The sequence below is a fragment of the Aotus nancymaae genome, unplaced genomic scaffold (assembly GCF_030222135.1).
Source record: "Aotus nancymaae isolate 86718 unplaced genomic scaffold, 86718_ANA_hifiasm-v0.15.2.pri h1tg000058l, whole genome shotgun sequence".
Lineage (NCBI taxonomy): Eukaryota > Metazoa > Chordata > Mammalia > Primates > Aotidae > Aotus > Aotus nancymaae.
Genome location: NW_026988472.1, coordinates 39346478 through 39370089, shown reverse-complemented (window position 1 = coordinate 39370089; position 23612 = coordinate 39346478). Strand labels below are relative to the sequence as shown.

At 44.5% G+C, this 23612-nt stretch overlaps 1 protein-coding gene across 1 annotated transcript in view; it reads right to left on the bottom strand.

Moving 5' to 3' along the window:
* Positions 1-19085, bottom strand: part of MAP3K15 (mitogen-activated protein kinase kinase kinase 15) — a 149306-nt gene extending 130221 nt beyond the window's left edge. Inside the window, exon 1 of the mRNA XM_064364478.1 lies at positions 18450-19085. Coding sequence (XP_064220548.1) covers positions 18450-18825 — 376 coding nt within the window. The 5' untranslated portion in view covers positions 18826-19085. The remainder of the gene's footprint in view (positions 1-18449) is intronic.
* Positions 19086-23612: the final 4527 nt, after the last annotated feature.

Here is a 23612-nt window from a genome sequence, read left to right as displayed (position 1 = left end):
CTGAGAGGTTAATAGACTCACCCAAGGTCACTCAATGAGAGCATGAAAGAGTCAGGGCTCAAAATCAGCTTTTCCAACCCCAAGTCCTGTGTTCCCCAACACCCTGATGAGGCTCAGTACATTCCTGACACACTCTGTAAAACTGAACTACCTGGGGGCAAAACAAATTTATATATCAGGCTAAATCTTAAGCAAAAAGATCACAAGTAAAAAGGAAGAGATAAAATTCAGATTTTCCTTCCCAAATACACCCTGTGCTCCTAGCAACCATTACCTTCCAGTTCCTACTGATGCAGGCCAGCTTCAGGGAAAAAAACACATATCGTATAAACCATCTTCTCTGAGCCTGAGGCAGGCACACACAACCACCCTACCTATCTTGGTTTAGCAAACTTTAAGAAGCGATACCAGGCATGGTGGCGTGTGCCTAGAGTCCCAGTTACTCTGGAGGCTGAGGCAAGGGGATCACTTGAGCCTAGGAGTTCAAGTCCAGTCTGGGCAACATAATGAGACTCTGTCTTTGTAAGAGTAAGAGTGAGAAAGAGAGTGAGAGTGAGTGAGTGAGACTGAGAGAGAGAGAGAGAGAGAGAGACACACACACACACACACACACACACACACACACTACATCAAGGATTGCAAAAAGCCAATGTTCCAGTTGTAATCTATGCTTAGCAGAAAAGTGAATGTAATTTAATAACCAGTTACAATGATCTCAAGCATGAGGTCAATTACAAGGACCTTGAAACATGCTGGTAACAAATAAGAAAGATGAATGATGCATAGGACTTTAGTTCATTAAAAACTTTTGAACACTAACTTGAATACTATTTTTGCTAAATGTTTTATGGGTAATACATAAAACTGTAATTTTCTAGTGTGGTTAAAAGCATCTGATTTCTGAAGCAAAGTATTAGTCAACAAAGTGATACGATGGCAAATGATTTACCATATAGTAATTCTGTGATTGTACTGGCTCATGCCAGTCTTTAAATTCATACCAGGTTATCCTTAAGCCTATCTAACTCCCTGCAGAAAAAGAGAAATTATGAAAGTAAATAAGACTGGCTTTGTCTAAATGAAAAGCGCTAGATTTTACAAGTTTTCGGCCAAAGACTTTAAAACAAAAATCAGATTGGACATATGACAACACTAGTCACCTGAAAGCTACCTTAAAAAAAAAAAAGCCCAGATGTACTGGACAGAAGGCACTTCTCTTAACTCCTACCATAATTTAGATCTTACTTCTCCACTGCTGCTTATTTCCAACATACTTCAGGTCAAGTCAATGAAGAAAGTTGTGAAGCGTCCTTTCTTTTTTGTTTTTTTTTTTGAGATGGAGTGTTCCTCTGTTGCCCAGACTGGAGTGAAATGGTGCGAGCTCGGCTCACTGCAACCTCTGCCTCCTGGGTTCAAGTGATTCTTCTGCCTCAGCCTCCCGAGTAGCTGGAATTACAGGCATGTACCACCATGCCCAGCTAGTTTTTGTACTTTTATTAGACATGAGTTTCCCCATGTTGGCCAGGCTGGTCTTCAACTCCTGACCTCAAGTGATCCGCCCACCTCGGCCTCCTAAAGTGCTGGGATTACAGGCATGAGCCACGGTGCCCAGCCTGAAGTGTCACTTGAATCTTATTTTCCAATCTCATAAGGCGGAGCCAATATACCAATTCAGTGTCAGGACATCAGCAGGTCCTTAACAATTGTCACAGCAGGTGGGTCCTCTTGCCTGGGGGATCCGGTTTTAACTAGGAGGAAGGACAGGAAGCGTGAGGACATCAATAATCTACCTGGCCTCCTATCTTTTGCTTCCCAGTATCAAATTTTTTTGTAAGAATGAAAATAAATCTCTTTTTTTAACTGTGTGTGATTAACATGTGTTCACTACCAATTTTTCCAAAAGAAATTCAGCATATATAAGCCAACTATGTTTTACTCACTAAGATGGATGGACTCATTGGGCTTAATTTCAGACCACTCACCACGAAACATTTGCAATATAGAGTATAGCATGAATTTAGCCATTTTATCTTTTGCACATATTGTTCTTCCAGCTGACAATGCAGAAAAAATATGCAGCATGATAACCGCAAGCTAGACTGCATTCATCACTTTAAAAGCTATCAATATTGCTACTTGGGAGGCTGAGACAAGAGGATCGCTTGAGCCCAGGACTTCGCGGATGCACTGAGCTATGATCGTGCCACTACACTCCAGCTTAGGCGACAGAGCAAGACCCTATCTCTAAAAAAAAAATAAAATAAAAATACATGAGTATTTTTATCATCATCATCATTATCCTTGCTGCCACACTTCACAGTTTCAGCTCTGGGTTCCCTGGAAGCCTGTGAACACCCACCCTGATTTTTTTTTTTTTTTTTTTTGACATGGAGTCTCGCTCTGTTGCCCAGGCTGGAGTACAGTGGCATGATCTCAGGTCACTGCAACCTCCATCTCCCAGCTTCAAGCGATTCTTGTGCCTCAGCCTTCTGAATAGCTGGGACTATAGATGTGCACCACCACGCCGGGCTAATTTTTTGTATTTTTAGGAGAGACAGGGTTTCACCATGTTGGCCAGGCTGGTCTTGACCTCCTGACCTCAAAGGATCCACCTGCCTCAGCCTCCCAAATTGCTGGGATTACAGGCTTAAGCCACCATGCCCGGCCACCATCCCAATATTTTCATCTTCATCATCTGAAGATTCCTTTTCAGTTTTCCTCAACCCTTTTCTAAAGGAGCGCTTTGACATGACTCTCTGTAGCAAGATTTTTGGAGACATATTCTGAGAAGCCTTTTCTGACCAGCAGATAACAACCTCTTCTTTCAAAAGGTCCATGTCACACATCACCTTCAAACTGTGCACAATTCTAGAGTTGTGCAGAGTTTGATGTACTGCAGCCACACGCCGTAGACCCTGACAAGAGTACCGCTGAGCTTTCCTGTTGCAGTGACAAAATCACAGTAAGTAGCTCCTGCATTTCTTAATTTGTTCTCCAATTGTCTCGTTCAGTTGAATGTCAGTCGGCTGGAGAGAACCATCGCCTGTATGAATACTCCTCCCACAATAATACACTCTCTCCTTAAGAAAATCAGCAGGTCCTTAGAGATCATCACTAAGCATCCGGACTTCGGCCTGACTGCCAATTTCACCCACTTTGTGCTCTATGCTTCCTCAGCAGTATCTGTCCCTATAGCCTGAGGGAGTGGTGACTCTTGCCGGATACCGGGCCATGTTGCTTGGTCCTTACCCCTTCTAATTTCCTTTTTCTTTTCATGTACCAATTTCTTTTTTTGTAGGTGGTCCTTTGAGAAAGGATGTGCATAGTTTATGATCTGCATCAAGCACTCCATAGCCAGAGTGCTTTACAAAACTTATCTATTTGCTTCTTAGGAATGGTAAGTTCATTGGCTGCAGCATTCCCATTCTCAGGATAGGTAACGCTTTTTTTTTCGGAGACAGAATCTCACTGTTGCCCAGGCTGGAGTGCAGTGGCGTGATCTCGGCTCACTGCAACCTCTGCCTCCCAGGTTCAGGCGATTCTCCTGCCTCAGCCTCCTGAGCAGCTGGGATTACAGGCATGCACCACCATAGCTGGCTAATTTTTGTCTTTTTAGTGGAAATGGGGTTTTACCATGCTGGTCAGGCTGGTCTCAAACTCCTGACCTGAAGTAATCCACCCGCCTCGGCCTCCCAAAGGGCTGGGATTACAGGCATAAGCCACCACATCTGGCCCAGATAACACATTTTAAAAAAATAAACCCATCTAACAAGTGTTGAAACTTTAGCCTTGTGAGAGCCAATGACAATCCAACGGTCACTGTGAACATCAAAATGGTCTTTGCTTCCAGCTCGACCATATTTGGTGGGATTTACTGGAGACCAATGGACCACCTTTACAGTATCAACAATTTCCATTTCCTTTTTGTCCCATTTATTCTGCTTCTTTTACCCTCAACCTTAATGGCCTTACAAGGCATCTGGTATGGCTAGAACCGGGCTGATGTGACATGGCTGGCATTAGGACATTCTGGTGCATTAGTAAGCACTGTCAGTAAGATGCAGAGATATATTTTTCTGTTCTGATTACTACTACTACCTGACAAAACACCTCAAAATCCAATGGCAAAAGTTTGAGTTCCTCTGCACAGGACAAGGAATGGAGTTAGAATGAAATCTTCAACCTCAAAATTTCTTTCCTTCCAAACTCTAGGTGTATAAGGCAACCCCATTACATGATAACTGCCCAGAGGATCTGAGCCCTACATTTTTTATTTTACTATATAACTTTGTTGCTTTTAAATAATGTATAAAAAGAATATATACTAACAAATGAAATGTGATAAATGGAAATATATAGCTATTGATCGATACCATTAATTTAAACATAAATGCAAGCTTTGGCATGTATATTTCATAATGTAGTTATTCCAATAAACTAGTCTAAATTATGGAAACATTAACCTAATACTTAGTGAAAAAATTCACACACTGGGGTTCAGCAATTTATCATTTCACAAAGCACATTTCATTCTACACTGGGGTTCTGGTATGTTTATTGGTGGGGGTCGAGGGGAGTGGTGCAGGTGAGAGAGTGCTGACATTTATTGAGCACTTACTGAGTTCAAGGCATAGAGTTTGAATCTCTACACAGGAATCTTTTTAAATGAGGCTCAGAGATAATAAGTAAGTTACCCAAGCTCGCACAGTCAGTAAAAGAGAAGGTAGAAATCCAAACTCGGCCAATAAAGCGAATGTTCTTTCTCCATCACCACTTGTACCACCAGGGCCAGTGGGACACAAGGATAGAAGACATGTTGAGAAGGTTTCATTACAGGTCTCTGGTGGAAGTTTTTGTTCTGGAAGGCAGGAAGGCCACTGTGTCAAGGACAACCTGCACTTCCTGTACTTTCCTGGATAATGAGATGAAAAGGAGGCAGTAGTAGTCCTGCCTTCCGGACTCAAAGTGCCTGGGGGCACTCATTGAGAGGCGTCCCATGTGTTTAAGGTGTCAGGCTCAGTTTGTCAAGAGGCACCTGTGTCAAACTTCATTTAAGATGAATCACAGACCTAAGTGTAAAATCTGAAATAACGAAGTTTTTGGAAGAACACATAAAAAGAGTATCTGCACAACTGCAACCTTAAGGAAGATACAGCCGACAACCATAAAGTAATAATATTCTAGATTAGACTTCATTAAAACAAAGAGCTTCTACTCATCAAAAGCCACCATTCTCAGCAAACTGACACAAGAACAGAAAATCAAGCACGGCATGTTCTCACTCATAGGTGGGTGTTGAACAATAAGAACACATGGACACAGGGAGGGGAACATCACACACTGAGGTCTGTGGGGGAAAACTAGGGGAGCGACAGAGGGATAACATGGGGAGAAATGCCAGATATAGGTGATGGGGATGGAGGCAGCAAACCACATTGCCATGTATGTACCTATGCAACAATCCTGCACGTTCTGCACATGTACCCCAGAACCTAAAGTGCAATAAAGTGTGTGTGCATGTATACACACATATATATATATATTTTTTAAGCCACCATTATGTACATGAAGAGCTAGCCACACTCTGGAAGCAAATATTCACAATATATATTTCTGACAAAGCACTTAAACCCAAAATATATAAAAATCTCTCATAATTCAATAATAAGATGACAGACAAACCAATTAGATAGGTCAATGGCTAGAATGGACACCTCACAAAGGAAGATATCTCCATGTCCAAAAAGCACATGGAGAGGTATTCAACATCATTAATCATGAGGGAAAGGCAAATTAAAACTGTTAGGAGAAACCACCACAACCCTTATGAGAAGGCCAAAATTGACAAAATTGATAATACAGTGTTGGAGATGATGTGAAGCCACTGAAACTGTCAGGCATGGGTGCTAGGAATATAAAATGGTACAACCACTTCAGAAAAAGGGTTGGAAGTTTCTGATATATTTCAACACACACATAACCCTTTGATCCAGCCATTCTACTTGTAGGTATTTACTTAAGAGGAATAAAAACATTGGTTCACAAAAAGACTTGCAAATTGCAAATGTTCAGAGCTTCTTTGGTTGTACAAATCCAAACTAGAAGCAACCTAAACACTCACCAATAGGAGAATGCCTAAACTAACTGGCATATTCTCAGCTGAGATTTGTACATCACAATGTCTACACATTTTACATTCAAAATATTTAAAAAGAATAATCAGCCAGGTACAGTGGCTCGCACCTGAAATCCCAGCACTTTGGGAGGTCAGGACGGGCAGATCACCTGAGGTCAGGACTTCAAGACCAGGCTGGCCAACATGGCGAAATCCCATCTCCACTAAAAATACAAGGGTATGGTGGCACATGCCTGTAATCCCAGCTACTCAGGAGGCTGAGGCAAGAGAATCACTTGAATCCAGGAGATGGAGGTTGCGATGAACCGAGATCACGCCACTGCACTCCAGGCTGGGCAACAGAGGAAGACTCCATCTCAAAAAAAAAAATAATAAAATAAAATAAAATAAAAAGAATAATCAGGGAATGGACAGAGGTAAAGAAGAAATGAGAACAGCAGGATGTTAATAATTGTCAGAGCTGGGTAATGTACATGCTTGAAATTTTCCATGATATAAAAAACCAAGAGAGAAAGTTATCTACATCAAATTCTCCTGCTTCTCTCTACCTTCTCTTTCCCCTCCCTGTGTGTGTCCAGTTCTGCCTGGCCCCTGGGATGGCCTGCCACAGACCCCAATTCCTGAATGAGCTCTCCTTCCTGCCAAGACTCACCCACCACTCCACTCCCTTCGGCTCCGCAACCACTCTTTCTCCCCACACCAAGCCCCAACAACTGACAGGCATTTTTGCCAGTCCCACCACACTCAATTGCCAAAACCTGTGCAAGTTACTGGGAAACAAGAATTTTTCCAGCCTACTTTATAGAAAGTTCAGTCCTATTCCAATCATGTTATTTGGCCAAGATTGAAACAGCACCTATTTCAAAGCCAGATACATAGAAGGCTTTTAAAAAACAGTTTATGGTTCGTATTCCAAAACTATGTTTGGAAGTTGACTGTGGGGAACTGAAAATGCATTTTGCCCTAGTAACAGATAATACACAGCCAGTAAGGTAGCAGCCCAGCCCACAGATATCTACTCTAAAATGGACTCAAGCCTGAGACAGCAATGTCTCCATTAAACGCTGCAGGTGCAATACTTGTTTCAAAGTTGGCCCACATGACTAAGTTGAGGGAAGTTCCAGGCTCAATTCTGAGTCAGTAGCACTAACAGCAGCATCAAAAGGAAGGAGGCTCAGGGAAGGTCCCCTATGGGCAAGGCAACAACCAAGTCCAGCAGAAGACAGCTAAGGTCCAGCCAGGGACTTCTGCAGCCAGGTCCCTGGGAGCAGTCATTGCTGTCTAGACTGAGCATACCCAGCTACTCTCTCCAGCAGGAAGGGAGAGAGGGAGAAAGCTTCTGAGTTACAACCCTATCTTTAATCTCCTACTGTACTTATTTAAAGTAAAAATCATACTTATATTCTAGAAAATACAGCATAGAAAATATGGACAAACCAAAATGGAACCAGGATTCCCAGCATATAATTGAAACCACTACTTCCATCCTAGCACGTCCAATGTGAGTTCTTCTAGTCTCTTCTGTCAGATATGCACCACTGAAGAGAAAGGTTCAGACGTAGAAATGTGCCATTAGGATGGACGTTATTTCTTAATAAAATCGTAAGCGCACTCTATCTATGGCCTGGCTACCATTTTCAACATGCCACTGGAAACTGCATCCTAAATTTCTTTTGAGGGCACCACATAAGTTCTGCTTTATCTCAACAGGAGAAGCCAGCTGTCATCTGTGCCCACTGATGATTATTTTTAACAGGAGCTGGGTAGATATTCCTAGCAATCACTCAAATGGTTGCAAAGAAAACTGTACCTGGCTCCCGGCCATTGACGAGTTCACTGTCTGGCAGAAGATCAATCATTAAATCAATAATTATTTAAGAGCCAGGCACGGTGGCTTACGCCTGTAATCTCAGCACTTTGGGAGGCCGAGGCAGGCGGATCACCTGAGGTCAGGAGCTCGAGACCAGCCTGGCCAACCTGATGAAACCCCATCTCTACTAAAAATACAAAAATTAGCCAGGTGAGGTGGTACATGCCTGTAATCCCAGTTACTCAGGAGGTTGAGGCAGGCGAATTGCTTGAACCTGGGAGGTGAAGGTTCCAGTGAGCCAACACCATGCCACTGTACTCCAGCCTTGGTGACAGACCGAGACTCAGTCTCAAAAAATAATAATTATTATTATTTAATCACAATTGTGTTGCCTGCAAGGAAAGAAAACCTCAGCATACGAAAGCCAACAGGGAGAAGGAAGGGAGTCCATGCAGGCTCCCTTGAAGAACTTGGATATGAAAGGTGAACAGGTACTGCTCAGAGGAAGACTACAGGTGGGGGTGGGGACTCATATGGTTTGGCTGTGTCCCCATCCAAACCTCATCTTAAATTGTAAAACCCACGTGTGGGAGGGAAGGACCTGGTGGAAGGTGACTGGATCATGGGGGCGGCTCCCCCAGGCTGTTCTCATGATAGTGAGGAAGTACTCATGAGATCTGATGGCTTAAAACTGGCAGTTTCTCCTGTGCTCTCTCCTGCCACCATGTAAGACGTGCCTTGCCTCCCCTTCCCCTTCTGCCATGATCGTAAGTTTCCTGAGGCCTCCCCAGCCATGCCAAACTGTGAGTCAATTAAATCTCTTTTGGGGCCAGGCACAGTGGCTCATGCCTGCAATCCCAACACTTTGGGGGGCCTAGGCGGGTGGATCACCTAAGCTCAGGAGTTCGAGATCAGCCTGGCCAACATGGCAAAACCCTCCACAAAAAATACAAAAATTAGCCGGACATTGGTGACTCATGCCTGTAATCCCAGCTACTCTGGAGGCTGAGGCTGGAGAATCCAGGAAAGTAGAGGTTGCAGTGAACCAAGATTGTGCCACTGTACTCCAGCCTGGATAACAGAGTGAGACCCTGTCTCAAAACAAAACAAAATTACCTCTTTTGCATATAAACTACCCAGTCTCAGGTACTATCTTTTAGCAGTGTGAAAATGGACTAATATGGGGACAGAAACCAGGATACAGTGGCCTCTAGGCAGATACATAAATTTGAATGCAGCAACACTGGCCCAACTTTGAGAGACCAGTTACAAAGCTACTGGCAGTAACTTGGAGAGAAAATGGTGCTTAGACCATGACAGTAGCAGGACATATAGAGAGAAGCAGGCAGATTTGAGAACCATTTTGGAACTACTTGGATTTAACAATGAGGGAGGGAGTGGAATCGCTGACTCCTAGCTTTCTGACATGAACTGCTAGGTAGGGGATTTTCCTCATCCATGTTTACTTACCTTACAGAAGGCAGTGTCTAAATTAACAACTGCCCCTATGCTCTGCTAAATAGATGTGGCCAGTGTCCCGACCATGTGTAGATGGCATGCAAAATGTATGCGCTAAATCAGAGGGCTGCGTGTTTCATCACTGCACAGCCATCGAACCCACATCTCCCACAGGTCCATCTTCATCTGAACTTTATGCATTCTCCAGAATGATGAGGAAGGAATATTCAGCGAGTTATAAGAAGTCAAGAAGTCATCTTCTTTTTTTTTTTTTTTGAGAGTCTCGCTCTGTTGCCTAGGCTGGAGTGCAGTGGCACCGTCTCAGCTTGCTGCAACCTCCACCTCCTGTATTCAAGAGATTCTCCTGTCTCAGCCTCCCAAGGAGCTGGGACTACAGGCATGGGCTACCATGCCCGGCTACTTTTTGTATTTTTGGGGAGAGACAGGGTTTCATCATGTTGGCCAGGATGGTCTTGAACTCCTCGCCTCAGGTGATCTGCCCGCTTCAGCCTCCCAAAGTGCTGGGATTACAGGCGTGAGCCACCATGCCTGGCCACAGGATATAAGAAGTCTTAAGGCATTTTTCAGGCTCCTTCTTGTAGCAGCAAATGCACACCTGGGCTGAGCCCACTAAAATGAGCTGAAACGACAGGTACGTTTGGGCTGGGTATGGTGGCTCACACCTGTAATCCCAGCACTTTGGAAGGCTGAGGCACAAGGATCACTTGAGCCCAGGAGTTCAAGACCAGCCTGGGCAATATAGTGAGACCCCCAACTCTACAAAAAAAGATAAAAATAACTGGGCATAGTGGCATGCACCTGTAGTCCCAATCACACACACAGGAGGCTGAGGTGGGAAGATTGCTTGAGCCCAGGAAGGTGAGGCTACAGTGAGCCCTGTTTGCGCCACTGCACTCTAGCCTGGGTGACAGAGCAAGACCCTGTGGGAGGGGAGGGGAGAGGAGGGGGAAAGGAAAAGAAAAGAAAGAGAAAAGAGATGCATTCAGGCATTTTTAGCAGAACGCACAACAAGCTCTATTAGTCAGGATAAGCTAAGCTATGCTGCCACAACAGGCAAATCCCCAACGCTTCAATGGTTTAATTGCTATCTTCAATCCCTGATCTTCAAGTCTGCCACAATAGAGGCAGAGACACGGAGGACCGCACCATCTAACTGCCTCAAGCCCAAAGTGACGCTTGCTGCTGCTGCTCACATCGCATTGGCCAGCACTAGTCACGAGGCCACTGCGCCCAGCCTAGACTTAGTTTTTCTATCAATATTCAGAAAATATGAAAATGTCCTAGTGTCTATTGCAATACTTCACAACTTTTCTGTGCACATAACCAAAGGAAAAAAATCAGAAGCAGGACTCTTGGATCAGGGAAGTGACATTTAAATGAGGTCAGAGAAGAGTGAAGTTAGGCAAAGCCAGACACAACAGGTATAGGAAGATCACTTGTGCCTCAGAAGCTGTTCTTGTCATTTAAGCAGTTAATAGCTAACTCTAGAAGGCTGCTAATTAGCATCTAGGTGGAGGTCTCATTTACACTGGTCATTAACTAACCACCTAACTATTCTAAGAGTAAACAAAATGGTGTACTCCCCGAAGATAAAAGCATTGTATTCTTCCAGTCCTGAAGTCATTTTAAGATTTCCTACTACAGTAAGTGTATTCAATTATAGCATCCTAGGAGAATAGTTTCCACAGTCACAACATTTGGGAAAGCTTAAGATGAAATCACACAGATCTCTTTGCTTCCTGCAAGTTGCCTCAAGTCTTTAAGACATTAGCAAACAATGAGAACCTCTAGAAGGGAGACACAGGATGCAGCTGAAAAAAGTCTAGGCATGGTGGCCTTTGCCTGTAAGTCCCAGCTACTTGGGAGGCTGAGGTGGGAGGATCACTTGAGCCCAGGGAGGTGGGTCGTGGCTGCAGTGAGCCGTGATCACGCTACTGCACTCCAGCCTGGGTGACAGAGTGAGACCTTGCTTTTTTTTAAAATAAAAAAAAAATAAAAAAAAATAAAAAAAAAACTAACATAAACTAAACCCTAACGTAAACTAAACATTTCAAGTCATCATGATGTGTCAACATACGTGTAAGTTCATCAATTGTCACAAGTGCCATAGTCTGGTGGAAGATATTCATGATAAGGGCAGGGGTGTTGATGGGAACACTCTGAACTTTTCCTCTCAAGTTTGCTGTGAATCTACAACTGCTGTTAAAAAAAAAAAAAAAAAAAGTCTTTAAAAAAAAGTTCTGGAGATGCATACTAGGAGATGCATTAAAAAAGTTCTGGAGATGCATTTTTTTGTTTTTTGTTTTTTTTTTGACAGAGTCTCGCTGTTGTCGGCCCAGGCTGGAGTGCAGTGGCACGATCTTGGCTCACTGTAACCTCCGCCTCCCGGCTTCCAGCAGTTCTCCTGCCTCAGCCTCCCGAGTAACTGAGATTACAGGTGCCTACCACCATGCCCAGCTAATTTTTGTATTTTTAGTAGAGACAGGGTTTCACCATGTTAGCCAGGCTGGTCTCGAACTCTTGACCTCAGGTGATCCACCCGCCTCAGCCTCCCAAAGTGCTGGGATTATAGGCATGAGCCACTGTACCCAGCCAGGGTATGGGGGGGGGGTTTGTTTTTTGAAATGGAGTCTCGCTCTGTCACCCAGGCTGGAGAGCAGTGATGCAATCTTGGCTCACTGCAACCTCCGTCTCCTGGGCTCAGGCGATTCTCCTGCCTCAGCCTTCTGAGTAGCTGGGACTACAGGTGCACACCACCATGCCCGGCTAATTTTTATATTTTTAGTAGAAACGGGGTTTCACCATGTTGACCAGGCTGGTCTCAAACTCCTCAGCTCAGGTGATCCGCCTACCTCAGCCTCCCAAAGTGCTGGGATTACAGGCATGAGCCACTACACCCAGCTTGGAGATGGATATTGTTGACGGTCACATAACAGTGTGAATATATGTAATGCCACTGAAATGAACACTTAAAATGGTCAAAATAGTAAATTTTGTTATACATATTTTGTCACAATTTAAAAAACCACAAGGACTAGGGGTGGTGGCTCACGCCTGTAATCCTAGTGCTTTGGGAGGCCGAGGTGGGAGGATCACTTGAGCCCAGGAGTTCGAGTCCATAAGATCTCTTAGAGTGAGATTTCATCTTTACAAAAAATAAACAAAATGAGCCATGGGGGTGGCTCACACCTGTAATTCCAGCATTTTGGGAGGCTGAGGCAGGAGAATCATTTGAGCCTGGGAGGTTGAAGCTGCAGTGTGCCAAGATCGCGCCACTGCACTCTAGACTGGGCAACAGAGTGAGACCCTGTATAAAAAAAAATCTATATATATATATATGTACAAAAATTAAAGATAAATAATTTTAAAATAGTTTAGAAAACACAAATGGGACATGCTCCGCCCCTCCTAGCCCATGGGACTTTCCTTTTCCAACAGCATCCACTTGTTCTTGCTTACGTCCAAGGCCTGCCTGCCACTTTCCTGCAGCTCAGCCAATCCACCATATGCACTAGTGACACAGAGCCTCAAGATTTAGACCCACACAGGACCCCAAGAAACAGTACAAGGAGATGAAAAGCCACAGTCAAACCTGGCTTTGACTTGCTGTGAGAACAGGAGACAGGAAGTGCTTAAATTTCCCATAGATGATGGCCCCTAAAACATACTTGGGCCGAAGCAGACCTGATAGACATCTACAGAACTCTCCACCCCAAATCAACAGAATATACATTCTTTTCAGCACCACATAGCATTTATTCTAAAATCAACCGCATAACTGGAAGTAACACACTCCTCAGCAAATGCAAAAGAATGGAAATATAACAAACAGCCTCTCAGACCATATTGCAATCAAATTAGAACTCAGAATTAAGAAACTCACTCAAAACTGCAAAACTACATGGAAACTGAACAACCTGCTCCTAAATGACTAGTGGGTAAATAACAAAATTAAGACAGAAATAAATAAGTTATTTGAAACCAATGAGAACAAAGAGAAAACATACCAGAATCTCTGGGCCACAGCTAAAGCAGTTGTTAAAGGGAAATTTATAGCACTAAATCCCCACATCAGAAAGCAGGAAAGATCTAAAACTGACACCCTAACATCACAATTAAAAGAACTAGAGAAGCAAGAGCGAACAAATTCAAAAGCTAGCAGAAGACAAGAAATAACTAAGATCAAAGCAGAACAGAAGGAAATAGAGACATGAAAAACCCTTCAAAAAAAAATCAATGAATCCAGGAGCTGGTTTTTTCAAAAGATTAACAAAACAGACCACTAGCTAGACTAATAAAGAGAGAAGAATCAAATAGACACAATAAAAAATGATAAAGGGGAGATCACCACTGATCCCACAGAAATAGAAACCACCATCAGAGAATACTATGAACACCTCTAGGCAAATAAACTAGAAAATCTAGAAGAAATGGATAAAGTTTTGGACACGTACACCCTCCAAAGACTAAACCAGGAAGTAGTCAAATCCCTGAATAGACCAATAACAAATTCTGAAATTCAGGCAGTAATATCCTACCAACCAAAAAAAGCCCAGGACCAGACAGATTCACATCCTAATTCTACCAGAGGTACAAAGAGGAGCTGGTACCATTCCTTCTGAAATTATTCCAAACAATAGAAAAAGAGGGACTCCTCTCTAATTCATTTTATGAGGCCAGCATTATCCTGATTCCAAAACCTGGCAGAGACACAACAAAAAAGGACAATTTCAGGCCAATATCTCTGATGAATATCGATGTGAAAATCCTCAATAAAATACTGGCAAACCGAATCCAGCAGCAAATCAAAAAGCTTATCCATCAACTCGGCTTCATTCCTGGGATGCAAGGCTGGTTCAACATATGCAAATCTATAAACATAATCCGTCACATAAACAGTTCCAAAGACAAAAACTATGATTACCTCAATAGATACAGAAAAGACCTTCAATAAACTTCAACACTCCTTCATGCTAAAAACTCTCCATAAACTAGGTGTTGATGGAACATATCTCAAAATAATAAGAGCTATTTATGACAAACCCATAGCCAATATCATACTGAATGGGCAAAAGCTGAAAGCATTCCCTTAGAAAGCCTGCACAAGACAAGGATGCCCTCTCTCACCACTCCTATTCAACATAGTATTGGAAGTTCTGGCCAGAACAATCAGGTAAGACAAAGAAATAAAGGGTATTCAAATAGGAAGAGAGGAAGTCAAATTTTCTCTGTTTGTGGACAACATGATTGTATATTTAAAAAATCCCATGGTCTTAGCCCCAAAACTCCTTAAGCTGATAAACAACTTCAGCAAAGTCTCAGAATATAAAATCAATGTGCAAAAATCACAAGCATTCCTATACACCAATAATAGACAAACAGAGAGTCAAAGCATGAGTGAACTCCCATTCACAATTGCTACAAAGAAAATAAAATAGCTAGGAATACAACTAACAAGGGACGTGAAGGACCTCTTCAAGGAGAACTACAAACCACTGCTCAAGGAAATAAGAGAGGACACAAACAGATGGAAAAACATTCCATGCTCATGGATAGGAAGAATCAACATCATGAAAATGGACATACTGCACGAAGTAATTGACAAATAGGATCTAATTAAACTAGAGTTTCTGCTCAGCAAAAGAAAATATCATCAGAGTGAACAGGCGACCTACAGAATGGGAGAAAATTTTTGCAATCTATCCATCTGACAAAGGTCTAATATCCAGAATTTACAAGGAACTTAAATTTACAAGAAAAAAAACAACCCCATCAAAAAAGCGGGCAAAGGATATGAACAGGCACTTCTCAAAAGAAGACATTTATGAGGCCAACAAATATATGAAAAAAAGCTCATCATCACTGGTCATTAGAGAAAGCAAATCAAAACCACTATGAGATACCATCTCACGCCAGTTAGAACGGCGATCATTAAAAAGTCTGGAGACAACAGATGCTGGAGAGGATGTGGAGAAATAGGAACACTTTTACACTGTTAGTGGGAGTGTAAATTAGTTCAACCACTGTGGAAGACAGTGTGGCGATTCCTCAAGGATCTAGAACCAGAAATACCATTTAACCCAGCAATCCCATTACTGGGTCAAATGGTATAAACCCAAAGGATTATAAATCATTCTACTATAAAGACACATGCACATGCATGTTGACTGCAGCACTATTTACAGTAGCAAAATGCCCATCAATGATAGACTGGACAGGGAAAATGTGGCACATATACACCATGGAATACTATACAGCCATAAAGAAGGATGAGTTCATGTCCTTTGCAGGAACATAGATGAAACTGGAAACCATCATCCTCAGCAAACTAACACAGGAACAGAAAACCAAACACTGCATGTTCTCACTCATAATTGAGAATTGAACAATGAGAACACAAGGACACAGGGAGGGGAACATCACACACTGGGGCCTGTGGGGGATGGAAGTGGGGAAAGAGAGCATTAGGACAAATACCTAATGCATTCGGGGCTTAAAACCCAGATGATGGGTTGATAGGTGCAGCAAACCACCATGGCACATGTATACCTATGTAACAATCCTGCACGTTCAGCACATGTATCCCAGAACTTAAAGTTAAAAAAAGTACAAAAAACTTGGGCCATTCAACAGTTCCCCTCCCCGACAAGCATTTTTTCCAGAACAGCATTGCTTAACGGGACCTTCCGAGATGAGGAAAGGGTTCTATAACTTCACTGTCTCACCTGGGAGTTACTTGTGCCTACAGAGCACGCATTTATTTACTTATTTAGAGACAGAGTCTCTCAGGCTGGAGCACAGTGGCATAAACACAGGTCACCGCAGCATCGACCTCCTGGGCTTAAGTGATCCTCCTGTCTCAGCGTCCCGTGTAGCTGGGACCACAGGTACATGTATGCTGCCACATCCCGCTAATTTTTGCCTTTTTTTTTTTGCCCAAGTTGGTCTCAAACTCCTGTATTCAAGCAATCCTCCCGCCTCAGCCTCCCAAAGTGTTGGGATTACAGGTGTAAGCCACTGCACCTGGCCTATCAAGTACCTTAAAAGCCACTCCCGCAACTAAGGAACTGACCATTTTTATTGTATTCTAACCAATTTAACTGTCAAGAGCCACCTGTGTCTAGTGGCTACCAAATTGGACAGCGTGGTTTTAGAATTTTTACAAAGAAGCCAGAGTGAGAGCTCTGTATCTTTTTGGTGCAAAGACCAAAAAGCTGTGAGTGATAGAGGAGGAATCCAGGAGTCAGTGGAGGTCATCTGTTTAGCCCAGGAACCCACTTACTGTGTAGGTACTTTTTCAAATCTCTGAATGTAATTCTAATACACTGAGAAATGATTTACTCAAGACCAGGACAAGGTTAACCAAAGGGAGCTCATAGTGCAGCCCAACATCCTAGGCTATCTGGGCTGGAGTGAGCCAAGGTGACGTCTGTTGTGTGGCTCTAGAATTGAAAGCCTGTAGTTTCACACTCGACCCGTACACACACACACCACCCCAGAAAAAGCAAAAGCCACTGCACACGAATCTTTCAGAACTGGCACCAGCAGGAAGGAGAGTGTTGTGCCTGACGGCAAAAGGAACATGTAACCGTTCAGAGAAGAATCTGTTCAAACTCCAATTTTGGAGCAGAATGAATAGAAATCGAGAAAACGGAGTGGTTCTAGGTGAAGTGGGCTCCTGAACGACTTTTCTAAAAAGATGTTGTGCTGAAGAGTATCGTCAGTGTGGTCAGAAGTGTCAGGAGACTGCTTTCAACGGGTCCAGCTGCCACTTGTTTAAACAAGCCTGACACCCACCCCCCCACCCCTCCAGCTGGGGAGAATTTGCTCTGCAAGAAAAACAGATCCGTGCTGCCTCCAGCAGAGGCTGAATCCTAATAATCCTAGCTTACTATTACAGCAAAGTAACTTCCCATTTCCTAGCTCATCTGCTTTTAGGTGTAGGGTAGGCACTGTTACTCCCTTTGACCAGTGGAGAAACTGAGGCACAAGGACTCCCAGGTAATTACTGTCTCACATATAATGCTTCTGAACGTCACCCAAGAGCCAGAGGTTTGTCACCAAATGCGCTGTAAGGGAAAAAACACCAAGCAACAATTTATTCCACACCGAAAGAAACTCTTGCCAACCTCAAGTCCGGTTCTTAAGGCTGGATTCTCACGGCACATATATTACAGTGAGTTTAAAGACCTAGAGTCCCACTCCAGCAAAGGTACCCCCGAACCCGTGAATGCTGGGCATTATGGGATAAAATATACATCACAGGGTGGTGGATTACACTCCACCATCAGTGTTTTGGGGACGAGAACTGAAGTGTGCAAAAGAACACTGGAGTATTTCTAAGTAGAAGCAACACACACACGTGAGACACCAATTTCCACTCCTGGCTGCAGAATGAAATCGCCTGGGAAGCATGACACACTTCTGAGGCCTCCGGTGCTGATATCATTTGCCTGGGATCCGATCTGGGCAGCCAGAGTTTTAAACGCTCCCCAGGTGATTCTAATGTATAGCCTGCGTTGGGACCCACGTCCCGTAAGAGACCTGCCAGGAGTGCGAATGCAAAAGTTGGATAACTCGGGAGAAGGGGGGCTTGGTAGGGTCTGGGTTACAGGCTGTTTCTTGGGTTATCTGATGTTTAAAACGCCTCAAGAATGAGAGTCTAAATGCCCGTGGGCTCTATTTTCTTATCTGTAAAAGGGCGCAATGTTAAGGACTCAGGGGGTGAGAGGATAGGAGGGGGGCTGGGGGAGGGGGACTAGGGGATGGGGACTGGAGGCAAGGGGAAGAGGGGAGAACTGCAGGAGGAGTGGAGGGGGACTAAGGGGCGGGGACTAGGGGAGGGGGGAAGGGGTCGGAGACTAAGGGGAGGGGGCAAGGAGAGGGGACGAGGGGGAGAGGGCCGAGAGGGTGGGGGGCGAGGAGAGGCGGGCGAGGAGAGGGGAACAAGGGGGCAGGGCGGGTACCCTGGCTCTTGTGAGGGGAGGTAAAGTAGGACTGAGGTGGGGACGAAGCCGCTCTCACCTGCGTCGTAGAAGGCGTCGAGCACGGCCGTCTCCCCGAAGTCCAGCTCCCCGAAGGACACGGAGGTGAGGTGAGCGCCCTGGGCCTCGCAGGCCCGCAGCAGGCACTGCCACGCCCCCGCCTCCGGGCCGCCGGCCGCGCAGCCCTGAGAGCTCTCACTGCGCACGTAAACTGCCCGCAGAGCCCGCCGCGGTCCGCCCCCGCCCTCGCCGTCGCCGCAGCCGCTGCCGCCTGCCGCGCCTTCCGCGCCTTCCGCCGCCCCGTCGGGCTCTGCCGGCGCGAACGCGCCCTCCACACCCGGCAGCGGCGAGCACTGAGGGGACTCGCTCGCCGCCCCGATGGCCCCAGCCGTAGCATTCCCGTTGCCGCTCTCCATGTGCCCCCACCTGCGCGCCCTTCCTCCGTCCCACCCCTGCGTTAGCGGCCCGCGGCTACGATCCGCTAGGAGGCACAAGTTACTGCGGCCGCGCGGCGGTCCTGGCACCTGCTCCCGAGGCGCGGGACGCGACGGGAATCCAGGGACCCGGCGTGCACTAGGTGCCCCGCGGCTGGCCGAAGACGGCAGTGCCGCTTGGCTACAGCCTGAAGCTCAGGCCCCGCGGCCCCCAGCGCCCTTTGAAGGCCGGAGAGAAAGAGGCGGGTGCTGGGGACGTCAGGGCGAGCGAGGGGCGGGGAGGGGGCCGGGGAGGGCTGCAGGGCAGGAGCGGGGAGGGTGCCCCCTGCTGCCCCCTCCAGGCAGCGCCCTCTCGCAGCCAGGGGACGCCGTACCGGGAACAGGAATTGGGGGTCTTTTTTTTTTTTTTTTTTTGGCCATCCCTCTAACCTGACCACCATTATGAGCTCTAATTTCTTTTTTCCTCAAAATAACTTGAAGCTTTCGAGCAGGGTAAAAACTCTTTCAAAGCATTGGTTAGATGGAAATGTTCTATTCCCAAATCAATAGAGACGTATTAATACTTTTCACCCGCATTGGGATGAACGGATGCTTCACCCCGGGTTTCGAAGTGCAAGTCCCTCCTTGAGCTCTGTCCTGGAGGCCGGCTCCTCCTGGCTTTCGCAGTGACCTTGACAAGTCACGGGGAGGCACCAGCAACAAACTTTCTTTGTCTGGAAAATAGACTCCAAGTACGCTGCCTGCCTGGCCTTTGAAAATACCTTGAACCCAAAGGGGCCCTCACTCCTGATCTTAGGCACTTCACGAATTTGGACCTAAATATTAAAAAACAGTGTTACCACTGCGGGTAATATAATTATTCTTTTTTTTTTAAATCTTCTTTGATACAAGGTCTGGTGCTACCGCCCAGGCTGGAGTGCAGTGGCGTGATCTCTGCTCTTGGCTCACTGCAATCTCTGCTTCCCAGGGGCTCAAGCGATCCTCCCACCTCAGCCTTCAGAGCAGCTGGGATTACAGGCGCGCACCTCACCATTTCCGGCTAATTCTTTTTTTTTTTTTTTTTTTTTTTTTTTTTTGTATTTTTAGTAGAGACGGGGTTTCACCATGTTGGCGAGGCTGGTATTGAATTCTTGAGTTCAAGCGACCCGCGCGCCTGAGCCTCTGGAAGTTCTGGGAGTTACAGGCATGAGCCACCGCACCTGGGGCACTGTTTTCTAAAAGATACAATGCACCAAACTGTCACAGACTTGGAGGTTTTTCTTTTTTCAATTGCAATATTATTTTTAAACTTTGTTTTTAATTGACAAAGAATAATTGTATATATTTATGGAATAAAATCTGATATTTTGTTTCTAATTTTTAAGTTCAGGGTACATGTGCAGTTTTGTTACATAGGTAAACTCATACTGTGGGGGGTTGTCGTACAGATTATCTCATCACCCAGGTATTAAGCCCAGTACCCATTAGTTATTTTTCCTGACCCTCTTCCTCCTCCCACCCTCCACCCTCTGATAGGCCCTCGTGTGTGTTGGTCCCCTCTATGTGTCCACATCATTTAGCTCCCTCTTATGAGTAAGAACATGGGGTATTTGGTTTTCTGTTCCTGCATTTGTTTGCTAAGAATAATGGCCTCCAGTTCCATCCATGTTCTTGCAAAGGACATGATCTCATTCTTTTTTATGGCTATATAGTATTCCATAGTGTATATGTACCACATTTTCTTTATCCAGTCCACCTTTAATGGGCATTTAGGTTGATTTCATGTCTTGGCTATTGTGAATAGTGTTGCAATGAACATACCCATGCATGTGTCAACAGAGTGAACAAACAACCTACAGAATGGGAGAAAATGTTTGCAAACTATACATCTGACAAAGATCTAATATCCAGTATCTATAAAGAACTTAAATTTACAAGAAAAAACCAAACAGCTCCATTAAAAAGTGGGCAAAGGACATGAAAAGACATTCTTCAGAAGAAGACATACATGCGGCCAAGAATCATATGAAAAAAAAGTTCAACATCACTGATCATTAGAGAAATGCAAATCAAAAACTATGAGATGCCATCTCACACCAGTCAGAATGAATACTATTAAAAAGTCAAAAAATAACAGATGTTGGTGAGGCTGTGGAGAAAAAGGAACACTTATACACTGGTAGTGGGAGAGCAAATTAGTTCAACTATTATGGAAGACGGTATGGCAATTCCTCAAAGATCTTATAACGTAATAGCATTTGACCCAGCAATCCCATTACTGGGCTTATACCCAAGGTTTTCTCTTTTCTAATCACAGCTTTATTGAGCTATAATTCACATACCACAAAATTCACCCACCGCACAATTCACCCACCACACAATTCACCCATTTAGAGTGTACGATTCAATGAATGGTTTTTAGTATATTCACAGAGTTGTGCTGCTATGGCCATAATCAGTTACAGAAAATTTTCATCACCCCACTCCCCCAGCGCAAAAAAACCAGTACCCATTAGAAACCACTCTCCCTCCTTCCCATCATCCCCAGCTCTAGGCAACCATCAGTCTACCATCTCTGTAGACTTGCCTATTCTGGACATTTCATACACATGGAATCATGCAATGTGTGGACATAGGTTTTTTTTTTTTTTTATCTTGGGTATATACCTAGGAGCAGGATTTCTGGGTCACATGTTAACTCTACAGTTTTTTAAAAAAATAAATTTTATAGAGATGGGGTCTCACTATGCTGCTTAGGCTGGTCTCAAACTCCTGGCTCCTACCTTGGCCTCCCAAAGCTCTGGGATTACAGGTGTGAGCCACTATGCCAGGCTTAACTCTATGTTTAACCTTTGGAGAAATTTCCACTGTTTTCTGAAGTGGCTGTACCATTTTACATTCTCACCAGCAGTATTCCAGTTTCCCCACATCCTCACCAATACTTGTTATTGCTTTTTTGATTATAACCATCCTCGCAGGTGTGAAATTGTACTTCATGATGGTTTTGATTTGCATTTCCCTGATGGCTAATGACATTGAGCATCTTGTCATTGCTAATTATTGGTTGTTTGTATAACAACTTCAGAGTGATGTCTATTCAAATCCTTTGCCCATTTTTTAATTGGGTATTTGTCTTTTTATTATTGAGCTGTAAGAATCCTCTATATATTGTGGATACAAGTTCCTTATCAGATTGGTGATTTGCAAATATCTTTTCCCATTCTGTGAGTTGTCTTTTCACTTTCTTGACACTGTCCTTGGCAGCACATCACAAGCCATTTTGACACATGCAGGTTGGGACTTAACTTATAAAACATTTCAGCTCCTTTTCATACTTCAGTACTAATACAGTCCACCTCCCACCCCCAAAGAAAGCAGAAACTACCTGTGTAAATCCATGAAGAAATCCTGACCTCATTCCAGCCCTGGCAGAAATCACAAGAGGCTTCCATGTGCATCCTCTTCTGTGGTCAACGAATGGAAAATGGGTTCTGAAGAAATCTGTGAGAACACACAGACCAGGCTGGGAAGGAGGAAAGTTCGGAAGAACTCTCCACACCTCTGTTCTAAGACATTTTTTATATGATGCTATAAAAGGTCACGTGTTCTTTGTAACCTTGTAATGCATAATAATAGTAATTTTCCTAATATGCCTGTTCATCTGAAATTATTCCAAGGACTGGCACAGCCTTCAGAAGGGCAAAGATGCCCACCTAAAATCCCTTGCCAGTATCTTGCTGTTGTCCCCATCACAATCTTCCTGAATTCCTCTCAGCTCTCACTGGGGGCCTGCTGATGGAGTAAGACCCACAGGAGGTGTGAATTCTGGCTTAAATAAGATCTTCCTCTAAATACAAACCCTGCTGAGTAAATGCTGAGAGTGCAGAATTTACCCAGCTAACGAGCTCCTTCCCCGAAGTTGGCACATAAAGCCCACCTTCTCATTGTGTGGAGCAATTTGCACACCTGAAGCATGCCCTGGCCCCTTCCCCCAATGTCCTTCCTACCTCCCCCTAGCCCCACTGAGAAGAAAATTTAAAAATGCTGGATTAGTCTCTTCTGTTTAACTGAGTAACTGTCTTGTTCTTACCTTTGCCTTGCCCCTTACTAAGTACACATCCTGGAAACAACTTTGTCCTAATGTAGAGGTATCATGGAAAGTTCTTCCATATATTTAAATTTTTTTGAGTCAGAGTCTTGCTTTGTCCCCCAGGTGGGAGTGCAGTGGCGGGATCACAGCTCATTGCAGCCTCAACCTCCTGTGCTCAAGCGATTCTCCCACCTCATTTTTTGATTTTTTTGTATGGATGATGTCTCACTATGTTGCACCAACTGGTCTCGAACTCCTGGGCTCAAGCAATCTTCCCACCTTGACCTCTCAGTGTTGGGATTACAGACATGAGCCTCCACACCTAACTTCTTCCTTATATTTAGAGGAAATCCCTTTGTGACTGCTATCCACTAATTTTTTGTGTGCAGACAGGGTCTTGCTCTGTTGCCCAGGCTGGAGTGCAGTGGTGTGTGATCATAGGGCTTACTGCAGCCTTGACCTCCCGGGCTCAAGGAATCCTTCTGCCTCAGCCTCCCAAGTACCTGGGACTATAGGTGTATGCCACCACACCTGGCTAATTGTTTTTGTAGAGATGGGGTCTTGCTATGTTGACCAGGCTGGTCTCAAACTCTTGGTCTCAACCAATCCTCCTACCTCCATCTCCCAAAGTGCTGGGATTACAAGTGTGAGCTACTGTGCCTGGCCATACCCACTGATTCCAATTGAATTCCTCTTCAAC